Genomic DNA, 22,551 nt, shown 5'->3' with positions numbered 1-22,551 from the left:
CAAGGGTCAGTGTCCATCGCCAGCCCCTTGCCATGGGCTCCGGCCACTGCCCACCCCGGCACAACCTGCATCTCCCAGGGCAGCTTGCTCCAGCCGGCCACTGGAGGTTCTGCAACGAGGCAGAATATTCAGTTCATGGAATCTTTGTTATCTCTGCTTACAAGTGCAAAACCAGCTGCTGCTGAGACAATCCTGTCTATGTCTGAGTGAAGGCTTCCCACCTGTTATAGATACATATTATAATATTGGCTTTTGGCAAACAAAAAATGGATTTTATATGTGTAATGTTAAAGTAACTTTGTTATACGGTTTTTATTTCTGTTGTTAATTAAGCTTAGACATAGAAGTGAAATAGCTATGCTTCTGTTAAAATGCCTGCTTGGATGGGATAACATCCAATGAACATAGGATGAGGACACCTGCTACAGATATGTCAAATATCAGCACTCACTGTATGAAGACAGTGTGGACCAAGACCCAAAACCTGGAGGTGATAAAAAAAGGACTAAAACCACAACCAAGGAATCTGCATGCTCTAAAAAGGCGGACCCAAGGAGGAGCCATGCTAAATAATTCTTGGAACATGTAAACTGGTTTGGGGGAAAAGTTTACTATGCATAAGGATCTATGAGTATGCAACAGGCTGATGTAATGGAAAAGGTATTTAAGGGGTATCCCCAAAGATAACAGGGTGGTCTTGGCTGAGTGCCAAGATGCACCTGGCCATAATACCCTTTGCTCTATGGTCCCTGTCTCCTATTGTCCTTTATTAAACTTTTCAAATTTTCACAGGACAGTGAACGTGTTTTTCACACCACCCAAAATGCTGCATTCAGTTCTGACACACCATTAAGAAATCCAAGAGCAAACTGAAAGCTGACTACAGAATCTTGCAAAATCAGATCCAGGAACATTTTGTTTTAAAATCTCAAATACTAACAGAATCTGAGAAAGTCAACAACATTACAAAACAAGCTTCCAGCACTGGGACTAGAAGAGTTCAGGCAATGCATTTGATTGGAATGAGCCCTCTCTTTCTGACATGTGAGCAATGCCATTGAATTTCCTAAACCGGGGAAATGGGGAGCCCTGGCAGCAGCAGCTTCACACACAGCAATGACACAGAACAGGGCAGGGCAAGCAGCTGCCAAAGTTATAACTTCTACTTGCAATTAAGAACTTTGGTTTCATATTCTACTATAGCCACTATAATATAGAGTCAAAAAATATAAAAATACTAGTAACAAATATAATAACTGTAGTGTTAATAGCAAAAATAGAGATAATAGCAATAATAAGAATGAATAATGGTAATAAAATCCTACCATGCTTATACTAGGTTTGCATGGCCAGGTTTTGGGGAGGGGGAGGGGGGCCTAGGAGCACCTTCTGTGAGAGGATGATGGAAGCAGCTGCTCCTCCATGTCCCACAGAGGCAATTCCAGCCGGCTCCAGGACAGACCAGCCGCTGGCCAAGGCTGGGCCAGTTAGAAACGGTGGTAACACCTTTGGGATAAGAGATTTATGAAAATTGGTTATCGTGTAGTTGTAGCTGTGACCAGGGTGAGAACATGTGAGAGAGGAACAACTCTGCACACCCCCAGGGCAGGGCAGGAGGAGGGGCAGGAGCTGCTCCAGGGGCTGGAGCTGATTGCCCTGAGATTCCCTGGGCAGCCCCTGGGGAGGCAGCTGGGCCCCTGCAGCCCATGGAGGGCACAGAGAGCAGAGATGCACCTGCAGCACCTGGAGGAGCCCGTGCTGGAGCAGGGGGTGCCTGAGCAGGGGCTGTGACCCCATGAGAAACCTGTGCTGGAGCAGGGACCTGCAAACCCATGGAGAGAGGAGCCCACACTGGAGCAGGGTCCTTCCATGTGAGCCAATGGGGGAGTGAGCCACGTTGCAGCAGTTTGTGAAGAGCTGCTGTCCCTGAGATGAACTCACCTTGGAGGAGTTCATGGAGAAGTGTCTCAGGAGGGACCCCAGGGTGCAGCAGGAGAACGACTCCTCTCCTCGAGCAGCAGGAGAAACAACAGGCGATGAACTGAGCAGAACCCCCATTGCCTGTCTCCCTGCACCCACTGCGGGAGGAGGTAGAGCTGGGAGCGAGGGATGGGCAGAAGGTGTTTTTAAAGCTTTATTTTACTTCTCACTATCCTGCTCTGATTGATAGCAATAAATTCAATTAATGTCTCTAATTTTGAACTGTTTTGCCCATGATGGCATTTGCTGAGTGATCTGTCCCAGTCCTTAACCCATGAAGACTTCATTCTATTTTCTCTCTCCTCTTCATCTCTGGAGGGGAGTGAGAGCAGCTTTGGTAGGTGCCTGACATCCATCTCTGCTCCTTGTGATGTCACAGGCCCTATGAGTGTCCCGAGTGTGGGAAGAGCTTCTGCCAGAGCTCAGCCTTGACCCAACACCAATGGAGGCACCACTAAGGGAAGCCCTATAAGTGCCCTGAGTGCAGGAAGAGCTCCGTGCACTGCTCCAGCTCCATCCCCCATGGGACAGTCCACGCTGGATGATCCCCAGTGACCTGAGGTGGGCAGAGCCCCGGTGATCCTTGGTGCTGGTGATCCATTTTGGGAAAACACCTAGCTGGGGGCTCCAATTCTTCCTGGCTCCCTGTACCCTTGATTTTCTTTTCATTTCTCTTTGTCCTTTCAAAAAAACAAAAAAACTGGGTAAAAATAAAGATGTTGACCTAAGGCAAGGATGGGGACATGTTGTTGTTCTATTATTTCTCTAGAGTCTCATATTGCTGTTATCAGACTTCTAAAGTCCATACCTCCTCGGTGCATTCTCATGGCTGCAGATCTTCACAGACTCCTTCTTCTGCATGCTGTTCTCTCTCAGGTCAGGGCTCCTCCAAGGCTCTCCCTGACTGGCTAACCCGCCCCCTTTTATCCCAGTTATCTTCCTTACTCACAGCTGCAGCCCATCAAGGGCAACCGGGACCTCTGGGGCAAAGCCTCTATACAGATATTCAAATACAAATATTCAAATACAATTCATTTCCTCTACTATAGGGACATGGAGGAATCTTGCAGGGGATGTGGGGGATGCTAGGTTCGAGGGAGCTGAGGGTTCCTGGGAGGGACTTGGGGGTTGCTCAGGCATCCCCAAGTTGGGGGATTGCTACCAACACCCTGACCAACAGGGTGTCAGGTTGTGCTCTGACTCTGTCAGCATTGCTTTGTATTACTGCATTGTTTATTTTATTTTTTAAAATTTTCTTCCCTATTAAAGAACTGTTATTCCTGCTTCCATATCTTTGCCTGAGAGCCTCCCCCCTTAATTTCAAATTTATAACAATTCGGAGCAGAGGGATTTCCATTTTCTATTTCAGGGAAGGCTCCTGCCTTCCTCAGCAGACACCTGTCTTTTCAAAACAAGATAAGTGGTCTTGTTGTCAGGGATGTTATGAATAAGAAACTTGACTAGGCCAATATTCAAACAGCAATCAATTTATTAATTAATATGGTAAAGTATGAGCAATACAGCGCTGGGTACAGTGGGGGAAGTTTTCCCTCCAACTGCACACCGATAGTTGAGGCTTACAGGTATTTATAGGGGTACTCATCAGCTTTTTTCAACAGTTCCTATTTCCAATTTTTTCTCATCAGCAATTTTTATTCCAAATTATTACATCACAATTCTATACACTATTGTGATCTTAGTTTCTCAGGATGTATCTCAAAAGGAGGATCCCCAGGTGGTGATCGTCCAGTTTCCGAAAGAAGAAAGACGAATCCCACCTGGTGGAGTCCAGTTCCCCAGATGTGGGTCCACCTTTTAATTGCAGAGACTATCAATCTAACAACAGTGATGTCCAGCTTCCCTTTGGTCGAAACCATAAATCCTTCAGGTGGTGTTCATCTTCCTTTCTCAAACTGTTTTTCTCTGCTTCAATAAGGCGTGAGATAAGCATATTTCCTATATATATATTCTAAAGCTATAGTTTCAAGGATACAAGTAATATTCTAAAATTATACTTCAAAAGGTTATTATTGCAGAGCTTTTTTATGGATTAACTGCAAGCAAAAAGCAACATCCTTAACACCTTAATTCTAATGCTCCTAAATCAACCAGGGTTAATTGCAAACAAAAGATAGGTTCAAAGGCCTTTTTCCATGCTTTATTTTCATCAGTTATTATTAGAATTCGCAACTATCCCATTGTTGATGTCCACACATTTCGCATTTGCAAGTACACACGTCGCCTGTTTGTACCTGACACAAAACACAGCTTTGTATTTCACAGGGAACAGAGGGGATGGGGGGATCCCCGGCCTGGAAATTGAGTTCCAGGGGTGTCCTGTGGCACAGAAATAGTGAATCAGGGGGTTTCCTGTATGGGAAATGTGGCTTCAGAGAAATCCCCTTCCTGGAAACGGGGGTTCAGGGGGTCCTGGTGCCTGCAAATAGAGGTTCAGAGAGGTGCTGATGCCCAGAAACGGGGATTCAGGCATGTACTTGTGCCTGATAAGAAGTAACAGAGGGTCCTGGTGCTGGGAAGGGGGGTGCAGTGAGCCATAGTACCCAGGAATGGTGGTTCAGGGGGGTTCAGGGTGGTCCTGGAGCCAGATAAGGAACATGGGGGTCCTGGTGCTGGGGAAGGGGATTCAGGGAGGTCACAGTATGCAGGAATGGGGCTGGATGCTGTTCTAGTGCCCGGAAATGGAAGTTCAGGGGGTTCCCAGTGCCCGGAAATTGCGGTTCGGGGGATTCCGGCTGTCGAGGGTCCCCCTCACCGCTCCCCCCCAAGCTCCCCCAGGAGCGCCCCCAGCCCCAGCGCTGGAGCCAATCCGCTGCTCCGCTACGGCCCCGCCCCCAGAGCCGCCAGTAACGCTGCTCTTTCCTGCCCGCCAATGGTATGCCGAGGATTCTGTGACGTCACCGGTCTCCGGGCAGATCGCGGCGGCGCAGAGCGGGGAACGCGGAACCGAAGGTGCCCGAGGGAACGCAGGGGGAGGGGACGGGGGAATTCCAGGGAATTCCCCGGGATCCCCCCTGGCATCTCCCGGGACCCTCCTCGGCCGTGCTGAACTCGCTGGACCTGCGCTCAAACTCTGCCTGGAGCCCGCTGGCGGAGCAGGACTGGGCGCTGGGACCCCGATCCCTGATCCACAGTCTCCTTCTCTCTCTCCTCTGTTCTCTCCCTTTCCTCCAGGTGATCATAAACCCCAGAGCAGCTGCAGAGCCCCGTGCCCAGGCCGGGTTTCCCAGCAAAGGGAGGCCTGGGGCTGAGGTGCCCCGGGCTGGCCGGGAATGGGGCTCCGGGGGTCCCCGGGCTCACGGAAACGGGGGATCCAGGGGCTGCCAGAGGAGGAGAGCTGGGAAAGGGGGTGCAGGAGGTGTCGGTGCAGGATAAGGGGGTGCAGGGGATCCTGCAGCTGGGCAGGGAGATGTGGGGGCGTCCCAGTGCCCAGGAATGGGGATTCAAGGAGGTCCCAGGGGGGCTCCCCAAAGCCCCCCCCAGGGGGGAGCAGGAGCTGGGTCAGGACTCTGGCGAGAGCAAAGGGGGTGTCCCCAGCATGGGGGCACATGGGGGAGTCACAAGCACTCCCAGGGGGACAGGACCCCCAGGAGACCCCACCTCACCTTCTCCCGTAGTGGAGGCCGAGCCCCAGCCAAGGCAGACAAAGCCCAACACGAAGCCCCGGAGCCCTGGCAGCACCTTGGGTGTGGATGTGACAGGCTTGTCAGAGAGCGAGAAAACCAGGTAAGTTTTCTCACAGCTGACTTGTGAGACTTTTAGGGAGTTGTAGAGACACGATGATAGCTTGTTATTATAAACAACCTGCAGGTGGTGTTTTCCTACTCTCTGTTTTCCTGTTTTTCTCAAGGATTGTTTCTAAGAAAGGTGTTTTTGTTAATTAGCCGGTCAGGTGAAATGTATTGATTGATTGACCAATCTGGTCTGAATGTATGGGCACAGTCTATAAAAAAGAATTTTCATATTAAAACTACTTCTGTGCAAAGCAGCCTTCTTGTGAGTCTGTGCCGCTTCCTTACTCAGCAGCGACACTTGGGGGGCGTCCAGCGGCAGCTCCAGGGCCGGGAGGGGCAGGATCCGGGAAACGGCGGTGGCTGCTGGGAAGGGACTGGCATGGACTGGGACAGGTTGGGATACACTGGGGTACACCGGGATACACCGGGATACAACGGGATACACTGGGATACACCAGGACTGGGACCCACTGGGAGCAGGATCAGGGCACACTGGGAACCAGCAGGACCAGAGCTTGGGCAACAGGGATCATAGTGGGACCAACTGGCATTGACTGGTACTGACTGGGATCATACTGGTGGAAACTGGAACCTTACTGGGACATGTGGCTGTGACTATGAGTATGCTGAGGGCAACTGGGATATACTGGGAGTGTCTGTAACCAGACTTAGGGTGACTGGGAACCCACTGAGAGCGACTGGCAGCGACCGGATCTACACTGGGAGCAACTGGGATTGACTGGGACCATGCTCAGGGAGATTGGGATCCCACTGGGATCATCCTTGGAATGACTGGGTCTGTGCTGGTGGCAACTGAGGTCATAGTGGGATCATACTGGAAGTATGACTAGGAGCAGGCTGAGGGCAACTGGGACCATATTGGGGCAACTGGGACATACAGGGAGTGACAGGAATCATGCTGGAGGTGACTGGGGTGACTGTGACCAACTGGAATCATGCTGGAAGCTACTGGGAGTGAGTGGAGACACACTGGGGGAACTGGGATATACTGGGAGTGATGGGGAGTGACAGGGATCACAGAGGAACCATAAAGGAAGTTACTGGAGTAATACTGTGAGTATCTGGGAGTGACTGGGACCATGCTGGGAGTGGCTGGAACTATACCAGGGGTGAATGGAAAACCCAGGGACCATGCTGGGATCACACTGGGGTGACTGAGAGTGACCTGGGGACAACTGGCCCAGCTGGGGCTCAGGATTTTCTCCCGAGGGTTGCCCCAGGTCCTACAGAGCTGAGGGACAGGGACAGCCAGGGAACATGGCCTGGCCGAGGGACACTGAGCTCCAGCATTTTGGGCTGTTGCCCTTGGGCTCCCAGCACAGGCCAAGGGGCAGAATCCCCTCCAGGAACTGTTGTTTGCTTTAAGCCTTGCTCTGGAACATTCCCCAGGAGCCCCTGCAGTGGCTGCAGCCCAGCCAGGTGCCCAGGGCCACCAAAGCCACTCCAGCCATGCCCTCCTGCCCCAGGCAGGGCACAGAACAGCCAAGGAAACACTCGTGCTGGGCTCAGGGCAGGGACAGGGCACTCCCCTGGCGCTGCCACGGGCACAGCAGAGCTGGCCTAGGCAAAGGATTGGGATTGATGTCCCATGGAATCCCAGCAGGGATTAGGTCTCATTTCACTGCTCTCATTGGATTGGTCATCAATTCAAATCATTTCCCCATGGAATTCTCTACAGAGTGGCACTGAGTTAGGAGGGATCCATCCATGCAATTCTCACCTGAGTGAGATGAGAGTGAGATTCGGCCATGGAAATTCCATGGGAATTCCTGCATTCCAAGTCTCCCATTCCTGAATCCCACACTCCCTTAGGAATTCCCCTCCCACACCCACCTTTGTGCTCCAGAGCCTCCAACCACAGAGCTCCATTTGGGAGCTCTTCCCCACAGGTGTATCCCAGGTAATGCTTCATTCACTGCACCATGATCCCTTTGGATTCCCAGCACCTCTGGGTGATGCAGGTGGCACCGTCAGACACTGCAAAGCTCCCGGGTCCCAGCTGGAAGGAGATGAAATCCCACCCCTTATGGCCATACCAGTGGGATCCATGGATGCTCCATTGGACAGGAGGTCACAGCTGGAAACCACCTGCACTGTGTGGAGACCTGGGAACGAGGAGAGAACGGACCCATGGAGTCGTGTCCCAGCCCCACAGAGCCCCATGGAGCTCCCTGGATTACCATACCAGTCCCACAGGTCCCATCCCATTCCCAGAGATTCCCCCAGCCCCACAGATCCCAGCCCAGCCCCCAGCTCCCCCAACTCCCCCTATTCTGGTTGTACCGGCCCTGTCTCTAGAGCACTGTTGGCCACGTGCTGGTTCCTGTCCTTGAGACAGCTCTGGCTATCCCAATATCCCAGCTCTGGATATTCCAATATCCCAGCTCTGGCTATCCCAATATCCCAGCCCTGGATATTCCAATATCCCAGCCCTGGCTGTCCCAATATCCCAGCCCTGCCTATCCCAATATCACAGCCCAGGCTATCCCACTATCCCGGCTCTGGCTATCCCAATATCCCAGCTCAGCTCTTGCCCCCATCCCCGCTCTCTGCGGCTCCATCCGGCCCCACTCGCTGCCCCAGCGCTCCCAGGGGGTCCCGTCCACGTCCCCCACAATCAAGGACTGGGGGACCCCCGGGCCAGGCTCCGACAGCGCCACTTCCAGGCACTGCAGGGAGTGCAGAACTGGGGGGACACGGAGATTTGGGGGAGCTGGGGTGGGTGAAAGTGAGACATTCGGGATGCAGGGGACTCAACTGGTCAAGGAAAGGTGGGAGAGCTGGGAAGGAGGTTCAGGGGCTCAGAGTCAAGGAAAGGTGGGGCAAGGATTGGGAGAGGTGGGATGGGCTGTCCTGTGCCCAGGAAAGGGGGTGCCAGGGCTCCTCTGTGTGAGGAAAGGAGGGGCTGGGGCTGGGAAAGGCAGGAATGGCAGCCCAGAGGTCCCAGGGCCAGGGAAAGGGTGGGGCTGGGGGCTGAAGAGGCGGGGGGGCAGGAAAAGGTTGTGTTGGTGCTGGATAAGGGGGTGCAGGGGGGATCTCAGTGCCGGGCAAAGGAGTAAAAGGGTGACTCCATTCTCAGGAATGGGGGGGCAGAGGGGTCTCAGGGTCAAGGAAATGGGAGGGCAGGGACCTGGAGAGATAGAAAGGAGTTCCAGGGGGTCCTTGAGCCCAGAAAAAGGGAGTCCAGGCTTTCCCAGAAAAGGGGGGTAACGGGGTGGGGACACCCGGGATGTTTAGGAATGGGGAGTTCAGGGGGCCTCTGGTTTTGCAGAAAGTTGGGGCTGGGGGCTGAGAAAGGCAGGAATGGGGGTCCAAGGTATTCCAGAGTGTCCCAGGGAAGTCTGGAGTCTGGGAGCCATGGGATGGTTGGGAAAAGGCGACCAGGGAGTCCTGATGTCCATAAATGGGGGATCCAGGGGGGTCCCTGTGCAGGAAAAGGGGAACAGAGGGGTCCCTGTGCCGGGAATGGCGGTTCAGGGTCCCGGTGCTGGGGTCCCACTCCCCCCTGACCCCCAGGAGCGCCCCCAGCCCCAGCCCTGGAGCCATCGAGCTGCTCCGGGCAGATCCCAGCGGCGCAGGGTGGGAGATGGGACAGTGCCCGAGGGAGGGCTGGGGGGAATGGGGAGATCACTTCCAGTTGTCCCCAGTGGAGGCTCTGCAAATCCCAGTGAATCCCAGTCTCCCCCAGTGTGTTCCCAGTCACCCCAGTGTGTTCCCAGTCACCCCAGTATGCCTACAGACACTCCCAGCATATCCCAGTTGCCATGAACTCGTAGTCATTCCCAGGCACTCCCAGTTACCTCAGCGTGGTTCAGGTGACCCCAGTCACTCCCAGTATATCCCAGCTGTCACCAGCATGCATCCTATCATTCCCAATTCCTCCCAGTGTGTGCACAGCTGGCTCCCAGCCTATGCTGGTAGCTCCCAGTAACCCCCAGTCAGGGTCCATTGACACCCACTATAGTCCCAGTATGGTTGTAGCCACTCCCAGTAGGATCCCAGTCACTTGCAGTCTAATCCCAGTCACTCCCATTATGATGCCAGTGGCCCCCAGTGTGATCCCAGGTGCTCCCTGTCAATGCCAGCATGACCCCAGTAGCCTCCAGTACGATCCCCTGTCTCTCCCAGTAGATCCCAGTCACCCCCAGCATGCTCCCAGTCACTCCCACTTCCTTCCAGTTGCTTTCAGCATGATTCCACTTGCTCCCAGCCACTCCCAGTCAATCCCAGTAGGATTCCAGTCACCCTCAGTGGGATCCCAGTCTCACCCAGCATGGGCCCAGCTGTGCCCAGTGTGCTTCCAGTCACCCCAGTATGCTTACAGACACTCCCAGTATATGCCAGTTGCCCTCAGCATAGCCATAGTCATTCCCAAACACTCCCAGTGGCCCCAGGAAGCTGTTAGCTATCCCAGTATGATCCCAGTCATGCCCACAACATCCCAGTTACCTCCAGCATGCATCCAGTCCTTTCCAGTTACTCCAATTTGCTTGCAGCATGATCCCAGTTTCTCTCTGTTGCTCCCAAGAGCCCAAAGTGTGATCTCAGTCACTCCCTTTCAACCCCAATATGATCCCAGTAAGCTCCAGTATGATCCTAGTCATGCACCAGCACTCCCAGTGTGGTCCCAGAATAATCCCAGTTGCTTCCAATCTCTCCCACTATGGTCCTATCTGCCCCCAGCTAGAGTAACCCAGTCAGTCCCAGTATAATGCCATCTGCTCCCAGGGTGCTCCCAGTCACCCCCAGTATGGGGGATGATGTGCATGGTGTATTCCCAGTCACTCTCAGGTACTCCCAGTATTAGTCCAGTCACTCCCAGTATGATCCAAGTATGACCCCAGTGTTCTCCCAGTCACTGCCAGTAGGAACCAGTTGGGCCCCACATGGTTCCAGTTGCTCTGTTTCACCCTCACTTTCATTCCAGTCACTCCCAGTCTCTCTCAGTGTACCCCAGTTCCTTCCAGCCTATTCCCAGTCACTCCCAGTTCCTTCCAGTATGATCCCATTTCCTCCCAACCTCTCCCAATCAGCCTCAGTGTAGTCACACTCACTGCCAGTATGATGTCACCTCCAGTATGATGTCAGTTAATCCCAGTATAAACCCAGTTGCTTCCAATCACCCCCAGCATGCAGCCAGTCACTCCCAGTTGCTCCCAGTTTCTCCCAGTATGATCCCAGTTGCTCACAGCTGCTCCCAGTCATTCTCAGAATCATCCCAGTCATTCCCAGTATATCCCATTTGCCCCCAACACGTCCTCAATTGCCCCTGCAGCCTCCTACTCCCTCCCAGTATGATCCCAGTACAGCCCAGTCCATCCCAGAGATGCCACTCCTGGCATCCCCCAGCCCTCTCTGTGTTCTCCCTTCCCAGATTGCCCGACAGGAGCCCCAAGGGCTGGCAGCCCCCAACCAGGGTCCCCAGCAAGCCCCAGTGTGGATCTGCAGCCCCCAGTTTTCCCAGTTTGCCTCTCCTTCTCCCCGGGCCGGGTTTCCCCCGGCCCCAGTGGGTGGGAGCAGCCGAGAGCCCCGCGCTGCCCATCCCGACCTGTCCCGGCTCCATCCCCGCTCCTGCCGCGGGCTGCGAGGGCTGCGGGACCGGGGCAGGAGGAATGGGATGGTGGAGCAGGGAGGGAGAAACAGCGGGACAAGGGCTGGAGGGAACAGGAGAAGGAGGATGAGGAGGAGGCGTGGAGGAGGAGTGGGAGGAAGAGCTGGGAGAGAGGAGGAGGAGCGGGAAGTGGCACTGGAGGGACCACACGCTCCAGCCCTCGCTGTGTCCGCAGCCCTCCCGGCCCCTGGGGCATTTCCCCCCCATATCTCAGGTGACTGCAGAGGGGGAGCTCACCCAAATATCCTGGGCGCTCCATGGGAGGGTACTTTTTTGGGGAGGGGGGGATTTTTGGAGCTCAAAGGACTCCAAAGTGAAGCCGCAAATGCCCACTGGGGAGATTTTGGGGGTGTCCCGGGAGGTTGTTTTTTCACAGGGGAGGGCAGGAGAGGGGAGAACACTGGGACACCGAAGTGTGCAGCCCAGAGAGAGGAGACCGCCAGGATTCAGCCCGGAGAGGGGAACACCCTGGGAGGGGGAAGCCCTGGAGCTCCCCACAGCCTGGAGCAGAGTCAGGGGAAACGGGAGCGCTGGGACCCCAAGAGCCCCAGAATTGCTAAGGGGGAGCCCAGAGAGGGGGAGCCGGGGAACCCCCGGGGGCTGCGGGGAAGCCCCAGCAGCACAGAGAAGGGGGAGCCCCAGAGGCCCAAGGTCAGAAAAGCAGAGAGGGGGGACCCTGGGGATTCCTGTGACAGCCTGGAGAGGGTTGGGACTCTGGAGAGGAGAACCCTCAATACATGCAGGATCCCCAGAAGTCCAAAGGGGAGAGACCAGAGAGGATGGACTCCTGAAAAGGTTTTTTTGGGATGATCATGAGCCTTTCAAGTCTTGGGGGGCTCAATTTTGGTATTTGTAAGAGGTCTTTCAGACAAATCTTGGTGGTCTGAAGGTTTCTATGGACACAAAATGTTCAGTAACTTCTAGAGATGGTCTTGGGCAAGAGGAATCCCACGCTCTCATAGCTTATTTTCCCCCAAACCAGGATTTCCCATTCCCAAACCTTGGCCTGATGGGGAAAGCGGAGGCTGCGAGGAAGAGGAAGATGGCCCGGGAGGCCCAGGTAGGGGAGGAGGAAGTCAGTGCCCCTTTCCCCCTCTCTCCTGCTCCATCTCCCAGCCCAGCACGGCCCCCGGCTGCAGGACAACCCTGCTGCCAAAGCTGTCCTGCTGGGGACACACTGGGGGGATCTCCTTGCCCTGCCCTGTGGCATGGAGGCAAATCCCATCCTCTCCTTGTCCTTCCTCCCCCAGACCAGGAGCTGAGGATGGAGAACAGGGAGGACAAATCCCTGGTCTCCTTCCTCATGGAAGAGGCTGTTTTGAGCAGCTCTACAGTGCAGGAATCCAACGGGGAGGAAAAGCCCCAGAGTTCCCTCACAAGGAGGGGCTGCAAACGCAGATCACAGGGATTTGAGGAGGAAAGACCCACCCTGGACTGGGGAGGCGGCCGGAGCTCGGAGCTGGGGGTCCATGAGCAGCTTCAGGATGGGAAGAAGCCCCACAAGTGCTCAGCATGTGGGAAGATCTTCAGATGGAGATGCCGACTGATCTTCCATTCAATAATCCACACTGAAGAACAGCCATATGAGTGTGGGCAGTGTGGGAAGAGCTTCAGCCACAAATCCAACCTGATTGTCCACCAGAGGATCCACACCGGGGAGAGGTGCTATGAGTGTGATCAGTGCAGGAAGAGGTTTCACACTAGCTCCCATCTGCTCAGGCACCAGTGCATTCACACAGAGTAGAGGCCCTTCCTCTGCCCTGACTGCGGGAAGGGCTTTAGGGGCAAATCTGAACTTGTCATCCACCAGCTCATCCACACTGGGGAGAGGCCTTACGAGTGTCCCAAGTGTGGGAAGGGATTCAGCCAGAGCTCCTACCTGATTGCCCACCAGAGGAACCACACGGGGGAACAGCCCTATGTGTGTGGGGAGTGTGGGAAGAGCTTCTCATGGAGTGGTAACTTGGCCAGACACCAACGGAGCCAGCACTAAGGGCAGCCCTGGGAGTGCCTCAAGTGCAGGAAGAGCTTCCTGCGCTGCTCCAGCTCCATCCCCCACGGGAGGATTTGTGCTGGATGATCCCCAGTGAGCCCGGGAGGGCAGAGCCCTGGTGCTGATCCATGGTGCTGGTGATCCGTGTTGGGAAGACACCTGGCTGGGGGGCTCCACATCCTCCTGGCTTCCTGTGGCCTGGATTTTCTTTTCATTTCTGTTTGTCCTTTCCAAACACCCAAAACCAGGGTAAAAATAAAGACGTTGAAGTAAGACAATGATTGGGCCATGGGAGATCCAGGGGATGTGGGGGATGCTGGGTTCAAGGGACTTGAGGGTTCCTGGGAGGAACTTGGGGGTTGCTCAGGCCTTTGGGCACCCAAGGCCAGGCAGCTCTGGCTGCACTGGAAGAGCCTGGCAGAGGTTCTGGTGCAGCTGATCAAGGACCCCCTGCTCTGGAACTGTCCCCCTGTCCCGCTTCCTGGTGTCCCCTGTCCAGGATTCCCCACTCCCTGCTGTCACCCCACTGGCACGCCACCCATTCCCATGTCAGCACGCTTGTCTCTTCCTGCTCCCATCCCAGTCCGAATCCTATTCCCAGTCTCACTCCCTGACCCAGGTTCTCTACCTGGTTGCCATTCCCATATTCCTAATCCCATATTCCCTGTCCTGTTCCCGTATTCCCAGTCCCGCATTTCTCTATTCCCTGTCCCGTTCCCATACTCCCAGTCCCAGTCTCGCTCCCCTATTCCTGTTTCCAATCCTGATCCCATCTCCCTAATCCCTATCCCATATTCTCGCTCTGGTTGCCGTTTTCAAATTCTGTGTCCCATTCCAATATTCCCATCCCTGATTCCATTCCAGGTCCTTCTCTGTACTCCCTGTTCCATTCCTGGTTCATGTCCCCATTCCTGGTCCCATTCCCAGTCTCTGTCTTGGATTTCCAGTCCCATTCCCAGTTGCTTATTTGCAGTCCATGTCCGCATTTTCAGTCCTGGTCCCTGCCTCTTCTTTTGAGTCCCATTCCTAGTTCTGGTCTCTGTCTCCATTCTCAGTCGCTGTCTCTATTCCCAAACCATCCCATATTCCTAGTCCTATATGCAGTCCCTGTCCCCATTCCCGGTCCTGTCCTGGTCCCATTCCTGAGGGCCGCCTCTCGCGTGGGGCCCTGAGGGCTGCACAGCTCGGGCTGGCTGTGCCACACGAACCGTTCAGCCCTGCTGCTGTCCTTGGCCAGCTGCAGAGAGCACAAGGCTTTGGGCATTTCTCAGAGGCCCCCAGCTGGCCGGAGCAGCCCCTCCTGCCAGCAGCCGCTGTGCCTCAGAGCCCTCCCTCATGCTGGGGCCATGCAGGGGCCATGGGCCTGGAGGAGGCTCCTGTTCTTGAGCCAGGAGCGAGGCTGCAGCTCCCGCCTTTGGGCCCTGGGCCGCAGCAGCCCAGGGGAGGCCCAGCTGCAGAGCTCACAGCCCCTGCTGGGTTTCACTTGGACACTTTGGAGCACGAATCCCCAGCCCATATTCTCTCTGCGGTTGCTGTTTCCATGTTCCACGTGCCATTCCCATATTCTCTTCCCTGGTCCTTGTCTCCATTTGCGGACCCTGTCCTCATCTCTGGTCCCCTTCCTGGTCCCTATCCCCTTCCCCGGTCCGATTCCCGGCCCCCATTCTCGGCCCCTGTCCCCATTCCCGGTGCCATTTCTGGTCCCTGTCCGCATTCTTGGTGCTATTCCCGGTCCCCATTCCCAGTCTCTGTCCCAAGACGCTTTCCCCTTACCCGGTCCCATTCTTGGCCCCATTCTCGGTCCCCCTCCCCATTCCCTGTCCCCGTTCCCGGTCCCCTCTCACCGGATGCCGCCGCCATCGCTCCGGCCCCCGGCCCTCACTTGACCGAGGAAAGCCCGCGCTGCTCCCGCCGACCAATCCCAGTGCGCGATCGCTCCTGTATTTGCATAACCACGCCCTTCTATTTAGGCCCGCCCACCGCGGGCTGCAGCCGCCTCCGGGCGCTGTTTGCTCCCAGTTCCCTCCCAGTGCTCCCAGTAAGAGCGGGACTGGCAGGGAGAGCGCTCCCAGTTCCTTCCCGCTGATCTCAGGATCCGTACCCGGTGCTCCCAGGATCACTCCCAGTGCCGCGCGTGGCGCGGTTGTTTCGGAACGCGCCCGGGGCAGAGCGCGGCTGCTTCTGGGGCTCGGCACTGCCCGGGCCGGGCTGGGAACGACAGAAAAGCGGGTGGAAGAGGGACAGAGGAGGAAGAGGAGGAGCGGAAGGAAGAGGAGCAGCAGAACCACGTTGGTTTCCCCGCCGCCTTTTCCCGCCGCTCAGGCCGACGCTCCCCCGGCTCCTGCTGCATCGCCCCCTCCAGGAGCCGCGGGTGAGCGGGATGCGGGAGCTCGCCCCGGATCCATCGGGAGGGTCTCCGGGAGGGTTTTTCGTGGGTCAGGGGATGTTTGCCTCTTGCAGTACCCCAAATCCGAACCGAAAATTTCCCCTGGAGGGAACATGGTGGGGTTCTCACGTTCGCCCGGTACCAGCGTGTACAGGGGCGATCACGGATTTGGGGATACCCGGGAGAGCCGAGGGGGAAACGCGGGAGCCCCGGAGCGGGGAGAGCGCAGAGGGGCGATCCCGGAGCCGGGGGACAAACCGGCTGCCTGGAGGGGTGGGGGAGGCTGGGCATGAGCGGGCTCCGGGCCCCCCGAGGCTGAAAGGGGCGCTGACTTCTCCAGCTGCACTTGGGCAGCGGGACCATCAAACCCAACGGGTTCAGCCCTTGTTTTCCCCCAAACCAGGATTTCCCATTCCCCAACCTTGGCCCGATGGAAAAGGAGGAGGCCGTGAGGAAGAGGAAGATGGCCCGGGAGCCCCAGGGAGGTGAGGAGGAAGTCAGTGCCCCTTTCCCCCTCTCTCCTGCTCCATCTCCCAGCCCAGCACGGCCCCCGGCTGCAGGACAACCCTGCTGCCAAAGCTGTCCTGCTGGGGACACACTGGGGGGATCTCCTTGCCCTGCCCTGTGGCACAGAGGCAAATCCCATCCTCTCCTTGTCCTTCCTCCCCCAGACCAGGAGCTGAGCATGGAGAGCAGGGAGGACAAATCCCCACAGCAGAACCTCGTGGAAGAGGCCGTTTTGTGTGGCTCCACAGTGCAAGAATCTAACAGGGAGGAAAAGCCTTGGAGATCCCTCACAAGGAGGGGCTGCAAACGCAGATCACGGGGATCTGAGGAGGAAAGATCCACCCTGGGCCTGGGAGGTGGCCGGAGTTTGGAGCTGGGGGTTGATGAGCAGCTTCAGGATGGGGAGAAGCCCCACAAGTGCTCAGAATGTGGGAAGAACTTTAGTAAGAGATGCTACCTCGTCATCCATTGGAGAATCCACACAGAGGTGCGGCCATATGAGTGTCCTGAGTGTGAGAAGAGCTTCAGGAGGAGCTCCCACCTGACTGTCCACCAGAGGAGCCACACTGGGGAGAAGCCCTACAAGTGTGGAGAGTGTGGGAAGAACTTCAGCAAGCGCTCCAACCTGAACTACCACCAGAGGATCCACACTGGGGAGAGGCCCTACAAGTGTGATAAATGCAGGAAGAGGTTTCAGACCAGTTCTCATCTCCTCCAGCACCAGCCGATCCACTCAGAGGAGAGGCCCTTCCACTGCCCTGACTGCAGGAAGGGCTTCAAGGATAACTCCACCCTCATCAGGCACCGCCGCAGCCACACCAGAGAGAGGCCCTATGAGTGTGATCAATGCTCGAAGGCGTTTAAGACCAGCTCCCATCTCCTGCTGCACCAGCGCATTCACACAGACGAGAGGCCCTTCCGCTGCCCTGACTGCGGGAAGGGCTTCAGGCGCAACACCCACCTCACCAGCCACCGGCGCATCCACACCGGGGAGACGCCCTATGAGTGTCCCGAGTGTGGGAAGAGATTCCGGCACAGCTCAGCCTTGACCCACCATCAACGGAGCCACCACTAAGGGCAGCCCTGTGAGCCCTCCCAAGTGCAGGAAGAGCTTCATGTGCTGCTCCAGCTCCATCCCCCACGGGAGATCCACCCTGGATGATCCCCAGTGATCCCCGGTGATCCGTGGTGCCGGTGATCCATGTTGGGAAGACACCTGCCTGGGGGGCTCCACATCCTCCTGTCTCCCTCTGGGCACCTGCACACATCCACAGAATAACATCCAAAATCCATTTTGTAGAGCTGATTTGTCCACTCCTGACCCCAGAAAAAATCACTTTTTGCATCTTCTGGTGGTCTTAACAACACTGGATAGTCTTGGAGGTCTTCTCCAACGTAAATCCATCGTTTTAATTCTCTCTGACCCACAGACATCTTCCACAGCCAAATGGGGAGGGACTAAACCCTCAATTTTCCAATTTTGGAGACAGTTGGGTGGAAACTCCTCCAAAAAAGGTTCTTCCCACCCACCCAAGCACGTGGATGCTCTGCCAGGATGGATACATAAATCTTTTTTTTTTTTTCTGCCTTGAAACAAAAAGGTTTCTGTTCATTCCTTTCAAAGCCCTGAAACTGGGGTAGAAATAAAGGCGTTGGACTAAGGCATGCATGGGGACATGTGGGGGACAATGACATGTGTAGGGCCATGGGGGGACATGGACATAGACAGGACCATGTGGGACATGGCGGAACACAGACATGGATGGGAACATGGGAAACATGCATGGGGACATGAACTGGGACAGCGTCAATGCCACCACTACAGTGCCACCAGCACCTTCATCTTGCCATGGCAAAGCGCTGCCTGATGCAGTTCCTTCCACCACATCCCCACTGTCACCACCGCGGTGTCCGAGCTGAATGTCACCACCTATCAGGGCAGATGGGTGGGGACATTGTTCAGCTGGTGACAAGTGGCCTGGAAGCAAGTGACAGCCACCAGGGTGTCCCAGGGCCACCGCACTTAGGGGACCTCAAGTGCCCCTGGGGACAGGCTGGGGACAGGGGAAAAGGTCAGTGTCACCTGGCGGGTCACGTTGCCCTGCACTGGGTGTTACCAGAGGCGTCCTGGTGGCAGCATCCACACAGGTGTGGCAACATTGTCCCTTGATATGTGTGTCATGGTTGCATCGTGTGCCTCCCCTCTGTAGGTCCCTATCCCCCACCATGGCTCCCTGTCACCCCTCTGTGTGTCCCTGTCCTGTCCCGTGTGTCCCTCTCCCCTTCTGTGTGTCCCTGTCCCTCTCCCTATGTCCCTGCCCCCACCCCTGGTGGGGCTGAAGTTCCCGAGGTCTTGGGGTCATGTCCTGCAGGGTCTCTTTGTGTCCTGCAGGGTGTCCCCGTCTCCCTCAGGATGTTCCCATGGCTGTTCCTGGCACTGAGTGTCTGCGCCCGCCCTGGCACAGGTGGACTCATGCCACGACACCTGTGACACCCCACGACATCCCATGACACCCTTTGATTTTGAGTCCTTCCCCCTCCATTTTGGGTCCACTCCCCGTGCTATGGGTCCCACTTCAAACCACCCCAGAACCCCCCAAAATTCCTGACCCATGATGTCCACGCATCCCCCTGGAAGTCCCCCCAGGCTCTCGGCCACAGAACTGTTGCTGGTGACATTGAGCCACAGGATCCACAGGCTGTCCCCAAGGGTGGCCCTGGCTGCCGCCTCCACTGGCCCCGGCTGCAGCAGGTCCCTCATGGAGGCCAGGACTGCAACCCCAAACATCAGTCAGTGACCCCAAAAATTCATCAGGGTTCCCAAAAATTCACTAGGGATCCCAAAAACTCCATTAGAGAGCCCCGGCCCCAAATCCATCGTGACAGGTTCCACATGCTGGCCAGTACTGCGACCCCAAAAATTCATCATGGATCCCAAAAACCCCCAAAATTCATCAGGGATCTCAAAAATCCATCAGGGATCCCGCAATCCCCTGCTGGGGACAATCCTGATGTGTCCCTTAAGGAGTTGAGGACACCCCCAGGATGTCCATCTGTTGTAGTGTGTTTTCTTAATTTGGCAGGTTCTCTGTGTAATTTGTGGTTTTGCAAGCCCTCTTTACTGTCCTCCCCGTTATTCAGTTTAGTTCTGTTTGTTACCCAGCTACTCCCTGCCAAGCTTTAAACCTCCCCCCCTTCCCAGCTGTTAACCCCTCCTGCCCCTACCTTTGCCCCAGAACCTTCCTTACTCCTCCTTCCATTAAATGTCAATCCCTCCCCAAACCTGCCCTCCCCTTTAGAAACTTCCCTGTCAGTTTTTATCCTTCGAAACCCCATTAGTTTACTAAAGCTGTTCTCCCTTGAAATCCTTCATTGGTTTACACATTGTATTCCCTGCCTTGTGTTCCACCCCCAGTTCCCCCAATTAGCACGATGGCCTTGGGACACCCTGTGAGCTGTCACTCACCTCTGGGCCACTTGTCAGCAGCTGAACAAGTTCCCATCCTGCCCTGGTAGAGGGGGGACATTCAGCTGGGACACCTCAGTGGTGACAGTGGAGATAGGGTGGCAGGAACTGCATTGGACAGCGCTTGGCCATGGCTGAGATGACAGTACTGGTGGCACTGTGGTGGCACAGGTGGTGGCACAGGTGGTGGCATTGATGATGTCCCAGTTCACATCCCTATTTGCAATAATCGTTCACTGGGCTTTGTATGGGTCCAATCCGGCTAGCTGGAACCCAAGCCCACACGGACCTGCATGGACTGAAGACAAAAGACGATGAGCGCTCTTCCAGCACGTAGGGATGAATATCCTGTCTATTGGCTTGTGATGGGACACTGCTGGCCGCAGCGACCACCCAGGTGGCAAAAGAGGCCGAACCTTTACCTGCAGTGGGGTTTTATACCCCAGGGGAAAGGGGGCGGGCAAAGAGGACCATGGCCAATGGGATACCATTGGGGAGGGGCGAGGGGAGGGGTATCCATGGGGCAGACCACCAGGTGTGTAGAAAGGAGTGGATGGGGAGAAACCATGTGATGAGGAAGGGGGAATAATCTACATGACATACCATACGCAGTACAAAATTCCTGTTACCCAGTGCAGAACAACTACTAAATAAACTATTTAGTGCAATACAACCAAGTCCCATCCTCCTTGTCTTCTCCCTTCAACTCTCTGTTTATGCTTTTTGGGCCTGAGCCTGTAACAGTTGTCCTTGGATTCTTAAGCTGGAAAAGGATTGTTTTGTCTAACTACCATGTGAAGAGAACTTACTAACAATTAATACAAAGTTCAGAGACACCAAGGCAGAATAGAATCTGAAAAATATGAAAGCTAAAACTTAGGGCACCACCCCCATGTCACTCTCTATGTCTGTGTCCTCCCATGTCCCCACCTATGTCTGGGTCGTCCATGTCCCCAGCTATTTCCATGTCCCGCCTTATCCCAACCCATGTCATTGTCCTCCCATGCCCCCATCCATGCCTTAGTTCAATGTCTTTACTTTTACAACAGTTTCAGGAGTTTCAAAGGGATGAACAGAAAGGAAATGAAATTCAAGACTAAAACAAAATTATTTACATGTCCCTGCCAGCAGAGCATCCATATGCTTGGGTGGGTGGGTGGGAAGAACCCTTTTTGGAGGGGTTTCCATCCCACTGTCTCCAAAATCAGGGGTTTTTCCCCAGTCTGTCCTCATTTGGCTGTGAAAGACAGTTGTGGGCCATGGAGAACTAAAACAATGGATTTATGTTGGAGAAGACCTGCAAGGCTATCCAGTATTGCTCAATGCCACTAGATGATGAAAAAGGTGAGATTTTTCTGCAGTCAGAAGTTGACCAATCTGCTCTCCACAAGGGATTTCTGATGTTAGGCACTGGATGTGTGCAGGTGCCCATGGGGAGCCAGGAGAACGTGGAACCCGCAGGCAGGTGTCTTCCCAACACGGATCACCGGAACCATGGATCACCAGGTCTCTGCCCACCGGGGGTCACTGGGGATCATCCAGGGTGGATCCTCATGTGAGGGATGGAGCTGGAGCAGTGCAGGAAGCTATTCCTGTCCTCGGGGTACTTGCAGGGCTGCCCTTAGTGCTGGCTCCATTGGTGTTGGGTGAAGTGAGAGCTCTGTGAGAAGCTCTTCCCACACTCAGGACACTCGTAGGGCCTCTCCCTGGTGTGGATGTGCCGGTGTTTGATGAAGGTGCAATTACGGTTGAATCTCTTCCCGCATTCGGGGCAGAGAAAGAGCCTCTTATCTGTGTGAATCCGCTGATGCCTGACGAGAGTGGAGCTGATATGAAATCACTTCCTGCATTTATCACACTCGTAGGGCCTCTCCCCTGTGTGGATTCTCTGGTGGACAATCAGCATGGAGTGCTCAAAGAAGCTCTTCCCACACTCCCCACACTCATAGGGCCGTTCCCCGGTGTGGATTCTCACGTGGTGGATCAGGGAGGATCTCCACCTGAAGATCTTCCCACATTCTGAGCACTTGTGGCGCTTCTCCCCATCCTGAAGCTGCTCATCAACCCCCAGCTCCGAGCTCTGGCCGCTTCCCCAGCCCAGGGTGGGTCTTTCCTCCTCAGATCCATGTGATCTGTGTTTGCAGTCCCTCCTCGTGCGGCTTCTCTAGCACTTTTCCTCCCCGTTGGATTCCTGCACTGTGGAGCTGCCCAAAACAGCATCTTCCACAAGGTTCTGCTGTGGGGATTTGTCCTCCCTGCTCTCCATGCTCAGCTCCTGGTCTGTGGGAGGAAGGATAAGGAGAGGATGGGATTTGCCTCCGTGCCACAGGGCAGGGCAAGGAGATGCCCCCAGTGCGTCCCCAGCAGGACAGCTTTGGCAGCAGGGTTGTCCTGCAGCCGGGGGCCGTGCTGGGCTGGGAGATGGAGCAGGAGAGAGGGGGAAAGGGGCACTGACTTCCTCCTCACCTGCCTGGGGCTCCTGGGCCATCTTCATCTTCCTTATAGCCTCCTCCTCCTGCATTGGGCCAAGGTTTGGGAATGGGAAATCCTGGTTTGGGGGAAAAGAAGGGCTGAGCATGTTGGGTTTGATGGTCCCGCTGCCCAAGTGCAGCTGGAGAATTCAGTGCCCCTTTCAGCCTCGGGGGGCCCGGAGCCGGCTCATGCCCACCCTCCCCCACCCCTCCAGGCTGCCAGAGGTCCACCAGCTCCAGGATCGCCCCTTTGTGCTCTCCCCACTTTGGAGCTTCTGAGTTCCCCCTTGGCTCTCCTGGGATCCCCAAACCCAAGATCACCCCTGTACCCACCAGTACCAGGCAATTGCCAGGTGGGACCCTC

General features: G+C 55.5%; 2 protein-coding genes across 2 annotated transcripts in view; one reads left to right on the top strand and one right to left on the bottom strand.

Annotated features, from left to right (window-relative positions):
- Positions 1–3,393: 3,393 nt before the first annotated feature.
- On the bottom strand, positions 3,394–15,217 carry LOC139605291 (class I histocompatibility antigen, F10 alpha chain-like). The gene is made up of 4 exons (XM_071456653.1): positions 15,202–15,217; positions 8,228–8,439; positions 8,017–8,047; positions 3,394–7,858 (listed from the first exon to the last, which is right to left on the bottom strand). The coding sequence occupies exons 1-4, from the start codon at positions 15,215–15,217 to the stop codon at positions 7,662–7,664; spliced, it is 456 nt and encodes a 151-aa protein (XP_071312754.1). The 3' UTR covers positions 3,394–7,661.
- Positions 15,218–15,618: 401 nt separating this feature from the next.
- Positions 15,619–22,551, top strand: part of LOC139605281 (zinc finger protein 585A-like) — an 87,944-nt gene continuing 81,011 nt past the window's right edge. Inside the window, 3 exon segments of the mRNA XM_071456647.1 lie at positions 15,619–15,728; positions 16,147–16,228; positions 16,415–17,246. Of these exon segments, the coding sequence (XP_071312748.1) occupies positions 16,174–16,228; positions 16,415–17,246 (887 nt within the window). The 5' untranslated portion in view covers positions 15,619–15,728; positions 16,147–16,173.

The sequence above is a fragment of the Agelaius tricolor genome, unplaced genomic scaffold (genome assembly GCF_023055355.1).
Source record: "Agelaius tricolor isolate 1412-34295 unplaced genomic scaffold, bAgeTri1.0.p SCAF_63, whole genome shotgun sequence".
Taxonomy (NCBI): domain Eukaryota; kingdom Metazoa; phylum Chordata; class Aves; order Passeriformes; family Icteridae; genus Agelaius; species Agelaius tricolor.
Note: the sequence above shows the minus strand (reverse complement) of the source record. Positions and strands in the feature narration are given on the sequence as shown.